This window comes from Neofelis nebulosa, chromosome 4 (genome assembly GCF_028018385.1).
Source record: "Neofelis nebulosa isolate mNeoNeb1 chromosome 4, mNeoNeb1.pri, whole genome shotgun sequence".
NCBI classification, from domain to species: Eukaryota; Metazoa; Chordata; class Mammalia; order Carnivora; family Felidae; genus Neofelis; species Neofelis nebulosa.
The window spans coordinates 21433334-21448819 of record NC_080785.1 but is presented as its reverse complement, the minus strand read 5'-3'; the positions used below and the strand labels follow the sequence as shown (position 1 = coordinate 21448819).

The following is a 15486-nucleotide window of genomic DNA, read 5'->3' as shown; positions in this document are numbered from 1 at the left end:
GAGGAGGAGGAGAAGGAGGAGGAGGAGAAGGAGGAGGAGAAGGAGGAAGAGGAGGAGGAGGAGGAGGAGAAGGAGGAGGAGGAAGAGGAGGAAGAGGAGGAGGAGGAAAGAGGAGGAGGAGGAGGAGGAGGAGGAGGAGGAGGAGGAGGAGGAGGAGGAAAAATCAAAGGCAAGGTGCAGGGGGCTGCTGTATGTTACTTGAGACACACTGACCAGTTACTCTGGTTGATTTGATCAGCTTGCACACCACACATTACCCAACAGCCTGGAGTTTTCTTTAATGTCACCAAGTCAGGTGCTGGGCAGCACTCTGCTCTGTGTGAGCTGGGGTGCTCTGTGTGAGCATGGGGCTCTCCACACCATGAGGCCAGGGCGGCATGGCTGGACACATGTGGCTAGAATGTGTGAATGCTGGTATATGGCTGTGCACATCTGCACTTCAACCTCCGAGGCAGCCCAGCCCCTCAGGCTCTCCCCAGAAAGTCATTAGACTGGAAGGGACACGCCGAGATCATATGGACCACAGGACTTTCCTAATTCCTATGAGTTGATGGCAGTGCTGACTGAACATCCTTTGGTCATGAAAGCATGTGTTATACACATGTATGTGGGTGGGGGTGGGGAGGTGGTAGCTGGGAGAGGAAAAAGCAAGATTCCTTAACTCATACTATGTATCTGCTGGGCCACAGATGGAAAAACTCGACTGTACCAAAATCCAGTCTGGGATTCTTCCCTCTGGACCAGGGGCTGAAAGCTTTTTGGCAAAGAGGGAAGGCCAGAGTATAGACTGGAAAGGTTGCTGGGCAGAAGTGATTCTAACAATGCCTCACGAGTGGGTGGGCATCCTGCAAACGGCTCTCAGAGACACCGGTGCCTTAGCAGGTTGGTATTAGGTAGTCCTTCGATACAGCTTAAGGAGAAAATGAAACCAGGCTATGGGATATACCAAAAGGCAGCAGGGAAGGACTTACATGTTTAGAATCCATTTATGCTCCATTAAGGGGACACTTGGCCATGGCTATGGGACAAACTGTGCATTTTCTCAGGGACCAGTGAAGACCGAGGTCCCTGAATACTGCCTACATGGTGTAGCTGGTTGGAGTTGCTCAAGGCAGGGAAACTTTCCAGTGGTGGGTTTGTTCTGGGTGCTCAGCCAGAGCTTTCTGGTCTTGGAGAGGACAGGAAGGGCCGGGGACCATGGAGGAGGCCGTGGGGTCTGACCCACTGCCTCTGCTTCCGCAGTCAGCGCAATCAGGGTGACCTCCAGGCACAGTGAGGGCACGTCAGGCTCATCCCCTCCCTTCATTTCCACGGTGTGGTGGCAAGATGGCTCTTTCATTGCTGCTTTACAGTTGAGGAAAGTGAGCCCACCCTGACTCTGACCACTGACAGGTTCTTAGCTCTAACCCCTCCCTTCCGCTCTGGGTGCCAGTACTTTTCCTCTCCTTCCCTTTCCCTTTCTCCATCTAGGCAGAAATGATATAGAGAAGAAAAGGAGTGGATACTGAGCAGTAATCTGGGCCAAGCATCAAAGGGTGGGCATTCTTCCAACAGAAGAAATCTGCAAAGAGGTGGGGACACCAGGGGGCAAGAGAGACTTGGGCAAAGCTGGTCTTATCTTTCCCCTGTTGATGTCTTGGGTTACATGAGCCTCCCAGGAGTGACGCTGATGAACCTTCTTCAGAAAGGTAACGTCTGGGCCAATCGATGTGGCTGGGTCTGCCATGGGATCCCGTTACCCGCTGAGACTGAGATCGGCTTCTCAGCCTGGGCCTGGTCGGGGGAAGATGGGAGGGAGGCCTGGGGACATGCCAAGCCTGGTTGGAGGGAATGTTCTAGGCCCAAGACAGGTGAGGCTGGGCTGAAGTCTTTCCTTTACCTTCCCCCAAGTCGGAATAGGTAGGGTCAGGCCCAAGGTAAATGCCCTGGGAATACAAGCTCAAGATTCACAGACAAACAAAAACCCAGCTTGTTGAAACTGTCGTTGCCATTGGAAACCAGCAAGCCTGCAGGCTGGGTCAGGGACCGTATGAGAGGACAAAGGGGCGATGCTCTGTGCTACTGGGTTGGCAGGCCCGTGCTTTGAGACAATCAAGAGTGAGTAACAGGAGGGAGGCTTCAATTACACAAGGGTTTCTTAAGCCTGTTCAGTCTGCACCCCACCTGTGCCCTTGCTGGTAGAAAGGACCCTTTCAGCCACCTGAGCCACCTGTTAGTAGGGGCCCTGCCCTTAGACTATTCACTCTCTCTCTTATGCTCTCTCCTTCTGTTCCTTGTTTCTTCCCCTCCATTTGTCTCTCTCTCTCTCTCTCTCTCTCTGTCTCACACACACACACACACACACACACACACACACACACACACACACAGCTTCGGCTACTCGCTTGCTACCAAGTTCCCACCCTCCTACTTCTTACAACCATAAAAAGTTGGCAAAAGTGACAGAAAAATGGCATGTCTTGATACTCAAAGGAACCTTCTTCCTGATGGTCTTTTGCCCTGGTTTCCTTAGGGTCAGTCTTGCTGGGCCCTGGAGCACTTAGCACAGGGGCTTGCCCATGATGCGGCCCTACCAAATGCACTGATTCCAGTGCAGTCTGCAGCCCCCACCCCTTCCCTGGCCCAAGGGCCCCAGTTCCCATGAAGCTTCAGGGCAGAGCCAGTCTAACGTAGTCCCCCTGGATCCCCTGAGCCTAGCACAGTGCCTGGCACCAAGGAAGCAGGGCCAGTGTGAAAGGTGTATGGACAAGGGCTATGGGGGCATGGCACCCCCATGCATGATAAAACCCCCTGCATTGTCACCACGCTCCCTGCCTGGCAAACAGAGGGGCCCCAGGGGAAGCATCTGCGGGCTCCCTCTGGTCCTCTGCCACTTTCTGCTCTGATCTGCCTGCTCCAGCTTTCTCTGGCCGCATCCTCATGCATCTCTCCCAACCATGAATGTCTGGCTGGCATCTATTTAAAATGAAAGGAAGGAAATAAAATAAAAAATAAAAATAAAAATAAAATATAAATAAAATTAATAAAATTAAAATTAAATTAAATACATAAAAATAAAATAAAATGGAGAGTGTATCAGAAGAAATAGTGTCTGGCTTCAACCTGAACTTAAGCAACTCGGAAGAAAAGTCCACTGGAAAGAATGGGAAGGAGCATGAGAGAACTTTCTGGATGAAGGACATTTTGTGTATCTTGATGGGAGTGTGGATTACCTGGGCCTTCCCACTTGTCAAAACTGTTCAAACTGTACACTTACGATCTGCTTATCTCACTCTCTCTATATTTAACATTATATTCTGATTTATAGCATCTTAGAAGATCCAGGAACCTTCTCTTCTTCATCCAGCCATGTGGACCAGAGCTTCTCCTTGGTCATTAACCCTGGGAGGGAGTGTCATGGTGGGCAGGCTGGAAGGCAGTCTTGACCTGGGGGTGCTCATGAGCTGTATCCTCCCAGAGGAGTTGAGATTTACCATGCACTGGCATAGACCCCAACATCAGGAGGCTCAAGATTTCAGAGAACATCACCTTGACCTACAACGTCCTTTATTACCTAATTTCATCCACTTGCCACGACCACGAGAAGGTATTGTTTCCTCTTCATAAACAAGGATGCCAAATTTCTGATGTACAGAGTTACGACTGAGCCTCATTAGTTGTGGATTCCATTTTTGTAAATTCACCTACTTGCTGACATTTCTTTAAAATCCCCACACTGATACTTATGGCACCTTTGTGGTCATTCCTGGACATGAGCAGAGTGGAGAAAAACTGGAGTGGTCACATGCACACATTTCCATCAGAGGCTGGACAAGGTAGTGATACTCTGCCTTCTTGTTTCAGCTCATACTATAAACAAATGTCCTTTTCATGGTCTATTTAGTGCCACATTTTGTTTCGCATTTTTGTGCATTTTCTTGGTGACTTCACCCTTTAAAATGGCCCCCAAGTGTTGTGCTGAAGTGCTGTCTAGGGCTCTTAAGCATGAGAAGACCATGATATGCCTTATGGGGAAAACACGTGTGCTAGATAAGCTGTGTTCAGGCAAGAGATGTGGTGTTGTTGGCTGTGAATTCTGTGTTAATGAAACAATTTCTATTAAATAAGGTGGCTTTACACAGAGATGCACTGGGGCACCTGGGTGGCTCAGTCGGCTAAGCATCCAACTTTGGCTTAGGTCATGATCTCGTGGTTCACGAGTTCAAGCCCCATGATTCTGTGTTGGATTCTGTGTCTCCCTCTCTCTCTGCTCCTCCCCCAATCATACTCTGTCTCTCTCTCTCTCTCTCTCGCTCTCTCTCTCTCTCTCTCAAAAATAAAGAAATAAACATTGTTGATACAGAGTACAGACGGGGGAGGAGCAGAGAGAGAGGGAAACAGAATCCCAAGCAGGTTCCGTGCCGTCAGCACAGAGCCCCATGTGGGGCTCGAACCCATGAACCGTGAGATCGTGACCTGAGCTGAAACCAAGAGTCAGATGCTTAACCCACTGAGCCACCCAGGCGCCCCCCCGCCCCCGCCCCCCGCCGCAAATGTTTTTAAAACAGAGACACACATAGAGCACAGTTATGTACTGACTGGTTGACAGACATGCTGTGACCAGAGGCTCATAGGAACCCAACCCCCGGGAACCACCCCAGGAGCTATGGATCGGTATTCTCTGATTTGGTGTTTGTGGTGACTTACAGAACAGAACCACCATGAGTAATGGGAGCTGCCTATACTTTCCAACCCACCATAGCACTTTTGCAAAGAGTGAGAAGTAGACTTCAGTGATTTCCATCCCCGTCGTCCTTCTAGGTCCCTCTTGGCTCTCCCACGCCTGTTCTCACCGTGGCATTTTGGGCAAAAGGAAGAGCTGCCAGCAGCTCCAGCAGCAGCAGCCGCCGCCGCCGCCGCTCAGTGCTGAGCAGCACAGAGAAAGCCCTTCCCCTGCTTTCTGAGAGCGTGTGCCTAGTAAGGGCTGTTCCCACACGACGACACACACGAATAAGGTATGTAAACTTCAAAGGAAGATGGGATGCCAGGTTAACAGAGGTGAGGGGGATCCAGCAGGAGCATCTAGCACTCAGAGGAAGGCAGTTCGAGGCTGGGATGCCCATGGGAAGGGACGGATGCAATTTAAGTGGAGCCATCTGGACAATCAGTGGGGGCCGACCGAAATCATAAGCGGCAGGGCGCCCACACCCAGGGGCTCTCAGTCCTTTCCCAGCTGCGTCACGATTCCTGCCCCAACCCCCGCCTTACATTGCATAGCATTCCACAGTGCATGGCATGCTTTCGCCAACGGGATCTCATTTCATTCTCCAGTGACCTGGTGAGGTGGGTGAGACCGGCACTGCCATCTCTAATTCACAGATGAGCTGGGCTGCCCCAGATTGCTGCACAGCTGGGCGATGTGGAATTTGGCCTTGGTGGCAGATTCCCAAAGTTCACGCCCATGGCTGTTTTCTTTAGGCCACATTCACTGAGCATAGAGCTGCCGGCTTCCCAGTGCAGGCTGATGGGCTCCTTCATGAACTGTCCAGATTTCTCCTTGGCCCCAGTTCACCCCTGTTTTCTGCCACTTGACAGGAGGCAGGTACTATGTTTCTGAAGGAGAAACTGAGGCCATGCAGGAAGTAATTTCTGGTCCCTCCTCTTCTTCTTCCTGTTTGGCTCAGCTCTGGGGATGGGATACAGGGGTACTCACAGTCTCTCTGCCTCCTTCTCAGAGCCTCCGGGTCCCTCTTCCTCATAGGGCTTAGCGCTATGTGGGGTGGGTCAGTCTCTCTAGGTAGGATCAAAGCTGACATGGAGACCTGTCTTTGGCTCCCCCAGGCATAGAGTGTCCAAGAGGGGCCGGCTTTCCTGATTTGTCCTTGAAGGAAGCCAGGTGTGAGCACCCCACGCCAGGAGCAGCTGAGCCACCCTTGGCTGAGAAGAAAGCCAGCTGGCCTAGGCCCCAAGGGAAGCAATGGGTCTGGAACACGGTCCCTTTCTGAGAGGACTCATTGTGGGGGAAAAAGGAAATGACTTCCCTTCTGCCTTGCAAAGTACCATTTCGGCCACTCCTCTGTGCTGATCAGAGCTGATCTGAATTCTGAATGCAATCTCCCCCGTTCTGTTATGCCGGCCCCTCTTGGACTCTGCTACTCTCTGCTACCATACACACATTTGAGTACGTCCCCACCCCCAGTTTCCAGTCATCTCTCAGTTATGTGGGTCAATGGGTCTCCGTTTTTTCCCACCATAATACACATGAGGGATTTCAGACCTTCCCTCAAAGAGCAGAAGGACTCATTATGCATGAGCCTGTTCCCCAGGGATGGGAGGGTGACCACTCCCTTGGAGAGGATGTACACCTAAGAGGACATTTCTCACTTTCAGAAGCATTCCTAAATTCTGAGCCAGCATTCCTGCAAACAAGATCCTGCCCACCCCCCACCTTCTCACAGTTGAAAATGACCAGAAATGGTCGTTGGTCACACATAGTTCAGAGTCTTCGCAGGAAGACTAAAGCCTTTCTCCTTAACGTGTAACACTTGTGTCCAACACGGACATGTCTGTTTCAAGTGTTGACTAGAAGTCTGGGGTTCCAGCAACAGTAGTTTAACTGGGATCAAATTCCCTCTGAGTGGGGCCCAACTATTTTTGGCTTCTCCAGTCAGCAATGCTAAGGGTCTTTGGATCTCCAAAGAAGTGCCTTTAGTTCCCTCCATGTGTCTGGGTTGGTTGTCTATACCCTGTATCCCAGTCCTCAGATCACTTATCATTTACCTCCATTGTATATACTACTGCCTTCTCCTGGCTTCTAGAGAATACCGTGGAACCAGCACTAAGGGGAACATAGGGAGAGCACCCAGCGCTTGGGACGGGGCTTCACTGGCCTAGTGACCCCAGGCCCAGGGTCCCCTGACAGCCAGATGAGTGCATGGACAGCAGAGGGAGGGTCTTTGGGTGCTATACACTCAAAATATACCCCTCAAATACCAGAAGTTTTTGGGGGGGGTGGATATTGAAGAGTGTTATGTGGATGTTGAATCACTAAATGGAGAGTATGTATCTCGCACATGATTTTGTGGCTTACATGAGCCTTGAGAAAAAAGTCCAATCAATGCCTTTTTCCTGGTGTTCAGTCCTGGAACATCAGTCCACAGCCACAGTCAGAAATATCCAGGAACCTCCCTCCAGCCCTCTAGACTGTTACTACCCTTGTGATCCCATATCCTAACTCATCATCATTCCCAAGCTGATATTTGCATATATTTCTTATGGGAATTTGGCAATTTCAAGTGAAGTCAGAACAAAAGAAGGGGATAGGATTTGCAAAGGATACAAAAAAGGCAGAGTAAGAAAAGGCAGGGAGAGAAGAGAGATCAAAGGGAAGGAGATTGGTGACAGGGAAGGCGAGGAGGAAGAGAATTATGGGAGGGCAAGGGTGGGGGGTGGGGTGGGGAAGTAGGAGGCAGGAGGAAGCTGCCCAGTGGTACTCAGGTACTCACATGTTGTGGAGCACACACCAGCCGCAGTGGGGATCACCAGAGCCAAGGCACTCACTGCAGCTCTGATACTGACCACAGGACTCCACAGGGACTCTAGTGAGCTAGGACAGGAGGACAAGAAAAGGGTGATTAGGATTTTGCAGAACACCCAGCGTTCACCAGGAAGAGACACTATTCTATGAGATATATCACCTAAATCATTGCAGGAATGTGAAGAGGTCCAGAGCTCCAGAACCGGAAGGGATCTTAAAAAAAAAAAAGAAAGTTTATTTATTTATTTTGAGAGAGAGAGAGAAAGAGGACACACAAGTGGAAGAGGGGCAGAGAGAGAGAGAGAAAGAGAGAGGGAGAGAGAGGGAATCCCAAGCAGGGTCCTCACTGTCAGTGTAGAGCCTGATGTGGGGCTTGAACTCACAAACTGCCAGATCGTGACCTGAGCTAACGTCAGATGCTTAACTGAGCCACCCAGGAACCCCCAAATAGTATTTGAGCAGGTGGCCACATAAGCATCCAGGGGAGACAGCCACCTGTGATTCTCTTGGGAGTCTTTGAAAACAACCTCCTTAGAGTTCATATAAATTGTTATGAAAGATATTTATATAGACGTATTTAAACTTTCCCACTGTCAAAACCCCAAAATATCTCTACAAACATCCAATCTATGACCTACTGACTTATAATATTAATATTATTATTAATATAATAAACCCAAATGTTTATTCTTTCTTCATTCTTGTTTTTCTTTCTTTCTTTCTTTTCTTTCTTTCTTTCTTTCTTTCTTTCTTTCTTTCTTTCTTTCTTTCTTTCTTTCTTTCTTTCTTTCCCTCTCTTTCTCTCTCTCTTTCTTTCTTTTTCTTTCTTTCTTTCTTTCTTTCTTTCTTTCTTTCTTTCTTTCTTTCTTTCTTTCTTTTTCTTTTTCCCTTTCTTTCCTTCCTTCCTCCCTCCCTCCCTCCCTCCCTCCCTCCCTCCCTCCCTCCCACTCTTCTTTCTTTCTTTCTTTCTTTCTTTTCTTTCTTTCTTTCTTTCTTTCCCTCTCTCTCTCTTTCTTTCTCTCTCTTTCTCTCTTTTTCTTTCTTTCTTTCTTTCTTTCTTTCTTTCTTTCTTTCTTTCTTCCCTTTTCTTTCCTTCCGTCCTCCCTCCCTCCCTCTTTTCTTTCTTTCTTTCTTTCTTTCTTTCTTTCTTTCTTTCTTTCTTTCTTTCTTTCTTTTTTTCTTTCTTTCTTCCCTTTTCTTTCCTTCCTTCCTCCTTCCCTCCCTCTCTTCTTTCTTTCTTTCTTTCTTTCTTTCTTTCTCTCTCTCTCTTCTTTCTTTCTTTCTTTCTTTCTTTCTTTCTTTCTTTCTTTCTTTCTTTCTTTCTTTCTTTCTTTCTTTCTTTCTTTCTTTCTTTCTTTCTTTCTTTCTTTCTTTCTTTCTTTCTTTCTTTCTTTCTTTCTTTCCATACAGTGTCCTGCCTTCTTCTTGGTTCCCCTCCTTTTGTTTCATCATCTGTGCGGTCCCAGAGAGCACACAAGCCAAATCCAAGACTCTTCTCGTTCTTGTTCTCCATGCCTGTGACCTCACCTTGTAGCTGTTAACCTGCCCTCTCTCTTTCTCATGCTGTTGCCCAACTGGCTCTAAAGGTGTTTCATTCTGGTGCCTTCATAGAACAGCCTTTGCTACCTCTCCTCCTGCGCACACCCTTTTCATGACTGGAGGCTTCCTCTCCAACCCCAGAACCTTCCACTCGCTTTTGCCAGCCACTTACTAATGTAAAATGCTCCACGCGACGTTTCTGCCTAGCCCAATTGCTTCCATAGCCTGCACACTTGGAAAGATCTTTTGCATTTCTTTGTTCTCCAATGTAGCTTCGCCTGGATGTCTTTTTACATGACTTCTCAGGGCCTGGTACATAGGAAGTACTTAACCACGATACCCAGGATCAAATGAATTTTAATTTTCTTTCAATAGCCTTGGTCTTTATTCTCTAGTTTGCCAGTTTCTTCCTCACAAAAAGGTTTTTTTTTAATCATCCTTTTCTATTTGGGGCACCTTTTTATCTCAGCGGAAGACTTCTTACCTAATTTTTCAGCTTGTGCTAAGAGAATTTGATGTGGCCGCCCCCTTTTAATTTTTCGCCATCAGACAACAGGCACCAAGAAGTACAAACCACACCGACCTGACCGAGCCTCCGTGTTTCATAGGCAAATGCACAGGCTGCGTCCCCTGCTGCTGCACGGGCATCTGACTCCCTAAAATGATGTACACTTGGCAGGGGCTACTCGTAGCTCACGCACAGGCCAATTGGCACCAGGGTCTGCTCAATTAGTCTCAAGACTGTCTTTTGGAATTAATTAATAATTAAACCCAAACCCCATATGATCGCTCTTCCCTTTCCACCTTCATTTACTTACTCCCTTTATATACCTTCTTGTTTTGTTTCCTCAGGTGCCCGCTGAGCCATCTTACTGACCGTGTGCTGTATTTTTACTTCTTCCTAGTTACCTGTTGGCCTCCTCCTCCCATTCTTCTAGCTTTGCCCTTGGCCTTTGTGGCCCTCTCAGACATCTTTTGGCACTCGTGGGATTTTATCTTTCCTGTTATTACTGCTCATGTAAGCTGCAGGGGCCACGCCTGAGCTCTGCCTACATGCAACCTTCCCATTCTTGGAATTAATTCTGACAATCAATTTCGTACAAATTACCCTGCTGGCTCTACACCTAGCCAGGAACTTACCCTATTCCTATTGTCTCTTTAATGTCTCTCCTCATCCCTTAAGTGGGCACAGACATGCGGTTCATGTAAGCATATAAATAGGGGTTCCCAGCCCAGAGTACCTGGACTCCCCGGAATCCATGAGTGGTAATAAGGTCCTCATGCTATTTTCAATATTTCCCAAAGCGTAATGGAAATTGGATTGTTGCTGTTTTCTTTTTTGTGTGCATACTCAGTGATGTATGTCCCACATTAAGAATAGGAAATATATTATTACTTAATAAATGCAGCTTGTTTAGCAGGCAAAAATCTTTGAAAACATGATGCCTAGAGGGGAAAAAGTAATAAAAGGGGCCATAGATGGTGAAAGTTGGTAACACAAGTACGTAATAATGTTTTCATGTGTTCCAGATGCTTGTCTAGCACTCCATATTTTGCATGGGCTTAAGGAGAAAATCATGGCTTGTTCAATCAAAAGCATTTTCTTGGTCTAAACTTAATTAATATCCTCCCCAGTTTCTCCCATTGACATGTTCTATAATCTGTCTTAGATGGATGGGCCATGGGGCTCTGGGGGTATGCCAGCTGCTTGGCGAACCTGATGTTCTCAAAAGGCTTTGCATTCAGATTTCTAAAAATATCTTGCAACTGGTGTTTAATAACGCCAATACCTAGAATTATAAACTCCTTCCTCTCCCCATTTTAAATGAGAGTGATTTTAGTTTGGTTGGAAAGAGTGTAGGAGCCCACAGAGTGAGATTCAAATCCTGACTCCACCATTTACCAGCAATGAGGTCCTCCTCTCCCTCTGGGTCTCATTTTCCCTTGTCTTTAAACACGGAGATAAAAATCTCCCTGCACCTCCCGAATTCACGGGATTTCCCAGAGCACAGATCACCTGATAGGTGTGAAGTTGCTTTGTAAACACACAAGGACATCATAAGTGACGGTTATTATTGTCATCTTTGTCCTTAATGTCTCGTTCTTCGTTGCACTGACACATTACCTCTCTACCACACCACAGGAAACTGCTCCGACAGGTTTCCCTGGACCCACGAACTCCACCAGGAATATAGTAGGCCGGGAGGAATTTTTCTTCTTTAGCACCTTGATATTACTGTTTCCTCCTTGAACTGTGCTGTCTACCCCTAACCAGCAGCCATCGCTTCATCTGGGATGAAACTCCGGGGCAGCCCTGCTTCCTGGACTTATTCAGTGCTTTTACCAGATACTGTAACAGACTTGTCTTTTCTCTGCTTTTCATCTAGATAGATCCCTGTGGGACAGGGGCATAAGTCCTTCCTAGGCAGTTATTATGAGACCCAGCTTCTCTCGACCTTTTCTTTTAGGATCTTTCTATGTATACACTCAGTCATTTTTGATTACTCTCCTGAGCTTTATCTCGTTTCTTTTCCCCCATTCTTTCTAAAGTGTGGATGCTATAGACCAGGCAAAAAGGTTACCATTACCTGAGAGGTAGGTGTCACTCACCTCGCCTTTCCCAAGGAAGGTCGGTCCTGGGAAACCTTCAAAGGCCCATTTTTCGGCAGCATTCCCCAGAACGGCCAACCCCTTCCAGACTGACTCTACATCTCCCCATCTATACGACTGCTTTGCCTCACTCCCCACCCCATGGGTAATTCTGGAAAGCATCAGAAAACTTTCTGACACTTGAGGTCACTTCTGAAAACTAGACGGAATATCCATCATTTATCTTGGTGCGATTCTATACCCTCATGGCTCAGGTTACCTTCCGCACCTTGCTAGGAAGCTGTATGGGTGCCCAGGTGGCTTCCGAGCACCGTGGCATTGCGATTCTTTCCCCGCAAGTCCCCAGATTCTCCGCCCGCACCTTACACCAAACAAAGCCGCCTCTCCCTTCCCCCATCGTCGGCTCCTCTTCTGACCCTGGAACACAAACCACTCCAGATGCAGAGCCACACGATTAATTAAAACCACCCCACGCTGATTAAAGTCTTAAGCTACAGTGCCAGGCATGCTAATTAACTGAGTGAGGGAATTCAGACCACAGGAAGAGGTGAGAAAAGAAAGTCATGGAGGGGGGCTTCCGCTTGGAGAACAAATCAGATGGCGATGTGACCCAAGCCATCCTAGTGGTGGATGGTCTCAGACACCACAAAAGATTGAGGTTTGTCCCCTGGTCACTGGACTCCAGGAGAGGTGTTGATTGATGTGTCTGCACGAGCTCCCTCGTTGCTTCTAAAGACAGGAGCCCCACCACCTTGCAGAACCTCTGTGCGTGCCTATGCAGTGCTGGGGGAGAGCGGGGGGCTCCTCAGGCAGAGGGGTTCGGACAGGGCCGGCACAGGGTTGTCTTTGCATATGCCACTGGGTTTGTGCAAAGTCCTATGGGGTAGCATAGTAGTAGTGCCTCAAAAACCTAAACATAAAATTGCCACACGATCTAGTCATTGCCCTTTTGGGTACACACCCCAGAAAACTGGAGGCAGTGACTCAAACAGATATTTATCGACCCATGTTCATAACAACATTATTCACAATAGCCAAAAGGGGGAACGCAACCCAGAGCAACCCATAGCCAAAGCAAGCCAACAGACGAATGGATAAATGAGTGTGATACAGATCAACAAAGGAATACAATCGGCCCCCTGCCCCCACCCCACCCCCCCATCCGCGGTTTCAGTGACCCACAGTCAACCGCAGTCTGGAGGCAGATGATCTCCTTTTCTGATGTATGATCAGAAGGTCAACAGCTATGTCACAGTGCCTACGTCATTCACCTCACTGCATCGCATCATGTAGGCATTTTATCATGTCACATCATCACAAGACGTACAGTACAATAAGAAATTTGGGGGACAGAGAGACCACATTCGCATAACTTTTATTATGCTATATTATTATAATTGTCCTATTTTATTATTCATTATGGTTGTTAATCTCTCACTGTGCCTAACTTATAAATTAAAGTTTATCATAGGTATGTATATGTAGGAAAAAACCAGCATATCTAGGGTTTTATTATCCATGGTTTCAGTCATCCACCAAGGGGTCTTGGAACATATCCCCTGTGGATAAGGAGGGACTATTATAATATTCAGCTTTTCAAAAAAAGGCAATTCTGACACATGCCACAACACGGATGAACCTTGAAAACATCGTGTTAAGTGAAATACGCCAGACGCAAAAAGACAACTATTTCTGGTTAGACTAATAAATTCATGTGTATAAAATATTCTGAGATCCTTGCGTGAAAAGATTGGCATATTACCCTTTTCAATTTAATCTCACATGGACAAAAGGGTTTCGGATGAATATCTCTTATCATGGACTGTGGTGTAACTTTGATCTGTCATTTGCAAGCTCTGGGCCTCCATTTCCTGATTTGGAAAAATAATGTCATAGCTTTGTTCTACCCAGAACCCTTTCTCACCTCCCACCTCATCCAAGAGGCATGGGGCAGGGTCTCGGAATTCAAATTGGTCTTGTGAGGTCAAATGGTCTCCGATTTTATAAGATACTCTGGTTACTGCTTTGCCTCTACTTTGGCACTTCTCATTCGCCATTATGAGCAGGAAACACCTGTGTGCTGGTATCTATCTCTATCTACCTCTATTCCCCCCCCACCCATTACCTTTCTGACACTCACATTGGTTTTCTTCGCCCTTTTGCCCCAAGGTAAACTTCCCTAAATCATAGAGTGTAGCTTCGTCTGGGTTTTAAATACTGTAAATAGAATCATCATCTCTATTCTCTCACCTGTCCGGCCCCACGAACAAAGCCGTGAATGTATTAAAACAGTGGCCTGGGATAGAAAGATAAGGACTGACTGAGTCAGAGTGAAGGTGCCCACACAGGACTTCAGCTCATGGCCTTGACCTTGACAAGCTTCTGTACTCTGATCAAGCGAGCCCACCGCCTGGAGCGGCCAGGCCCTGGGTGTGCTCAAGGCAGCTGGGGGAGTTTTCTTGAGTCCTGGCCCCCGACTGTCTAGACTCTGCTTGGTTTCCCTGATATCGGGAAGATGCTTTCTTCTGGCAGTCGAGTCCCACTCCGCCTGTTGCTGTGAGCGTCCCAAAGGGAGCCTGCTGCTCTGTGGATTGCATTCAGACACGTTCCATAGACACAGCCTACCGTCTCCGTGCATAGCTCTCATTTCTTTAAATATTTGACACTCTCGTCGAAATGTGAGTTATTCCTCTGTCTCTCCTCTTATAATTGGATGCCAATGCTGCCGTGCCTATGCTGAGTCTGATGGTGGGGGTTAATTTAAATGTCCGAGAGTCTCCTTAAGTACCCAGTTTCCTTCAAAATTGTCAAAAAAGGGGGGAAAAGATGCAAGAGGACCCATTAAGAAACTCGGAAGGGCTGCTGCAGAGCTATCAAGCTGTGCAGGGACTGTGCCTGGTGCCTGTCGTCCCTGGTGCTGTCCCATCCATCCCCGTCCTGTCCTCCTGTCTCTGAGCAAAGGAAGTAGAGCTGGGAAAAGCCGGTCCTTTTCCAGAACATTAGTAACTCGGTAATCCATATGGATCTCAGCATCATGGTCTTGGGGCGCCCCTCCAAACCTCTCCAGGGCCCTTTCTTTCCTTTAGTGGCCTCTGGCTGCCTTTCCACACTTCACTTCTACTGACTTGGGGCCATGCCACGGCTGCATAAGAGCTCTTGTCTCCTGTGATGACCTCTGACCCCCTCACTGCCAAGGCTCGAACCTGTGGTGGCTGAACGCTGGCTCAGGAAGCTGTGTTTATTTCAGGTCTTGCCAGGTGCCCGGAACACAGTCACTCACATCCTCTTTGCTCAGAGATAGCAGTTATGTCTGACCTTGGCAGGCTGGTCAGAGAGGCTGAGGCCAGGAGGCTGGTCACAGGCTATGGCAGATGGTGTCATGAGTCCCAACTCTTCACTGCCCTGAAGTAGCCTCCTACGTCCCCAGGGCCCTACCTACCTGGCCTCACGGTGAATGGAGAGATAGAGTGTACTTCCAGGCCCTTGTCCTTGGGCTTGGTCTCAGGACCTGATTTGGTCAACGGGATGACAACAAGCACAAGGCAAAGGCTTGAGATGTGCCTCTGTGGTTGGCCTTGCCCTCTTGCGTTTCTGTCATGGCCATGAAAAGAGATTCCCATGTAGCTGCTTCTCCTTCAGCCAAATGAACCCGTGTGGAGCAGACCTGAGCCCAACCCACAGACAGAAGACAAGCCCAGCTGGTGCAGAAGCTTGAGCCAGAACCACCCAGCTGAGCTTAGTCCAGATCAGTTGACATGCAATGGATGTGCAGGTTATGGGAGTTAATGCTTATTATTATCTGCTACTGACTTCGGAGGTGG

The 15486-nt window shown here is 48.0% G+C and overlaps 1 protein-coding gene across 2 annotated transcripts in view; it reads right to left on the bottom strand.

The window, feature by feature from the left end:
• The window catches only part of PLXNA4 (plexin A4), a 448488-nt gene that overhangs the window by 104368 nt on the left and 328634 nt on the right, over positions 1-15486 (bottom strand). For both annotated transcript variants that reach the window (XM_058724248.1, XM_058724247.1), the window contains exon 5: positions 7485-7585. In XM_058724248.1, the coding sequence (XP_058580231.1) occupies positions 7485-7585 (101 nt within the window). The remainder of the gene's footprint in view (positions 1-7484; positions 7586-15486) is intronic.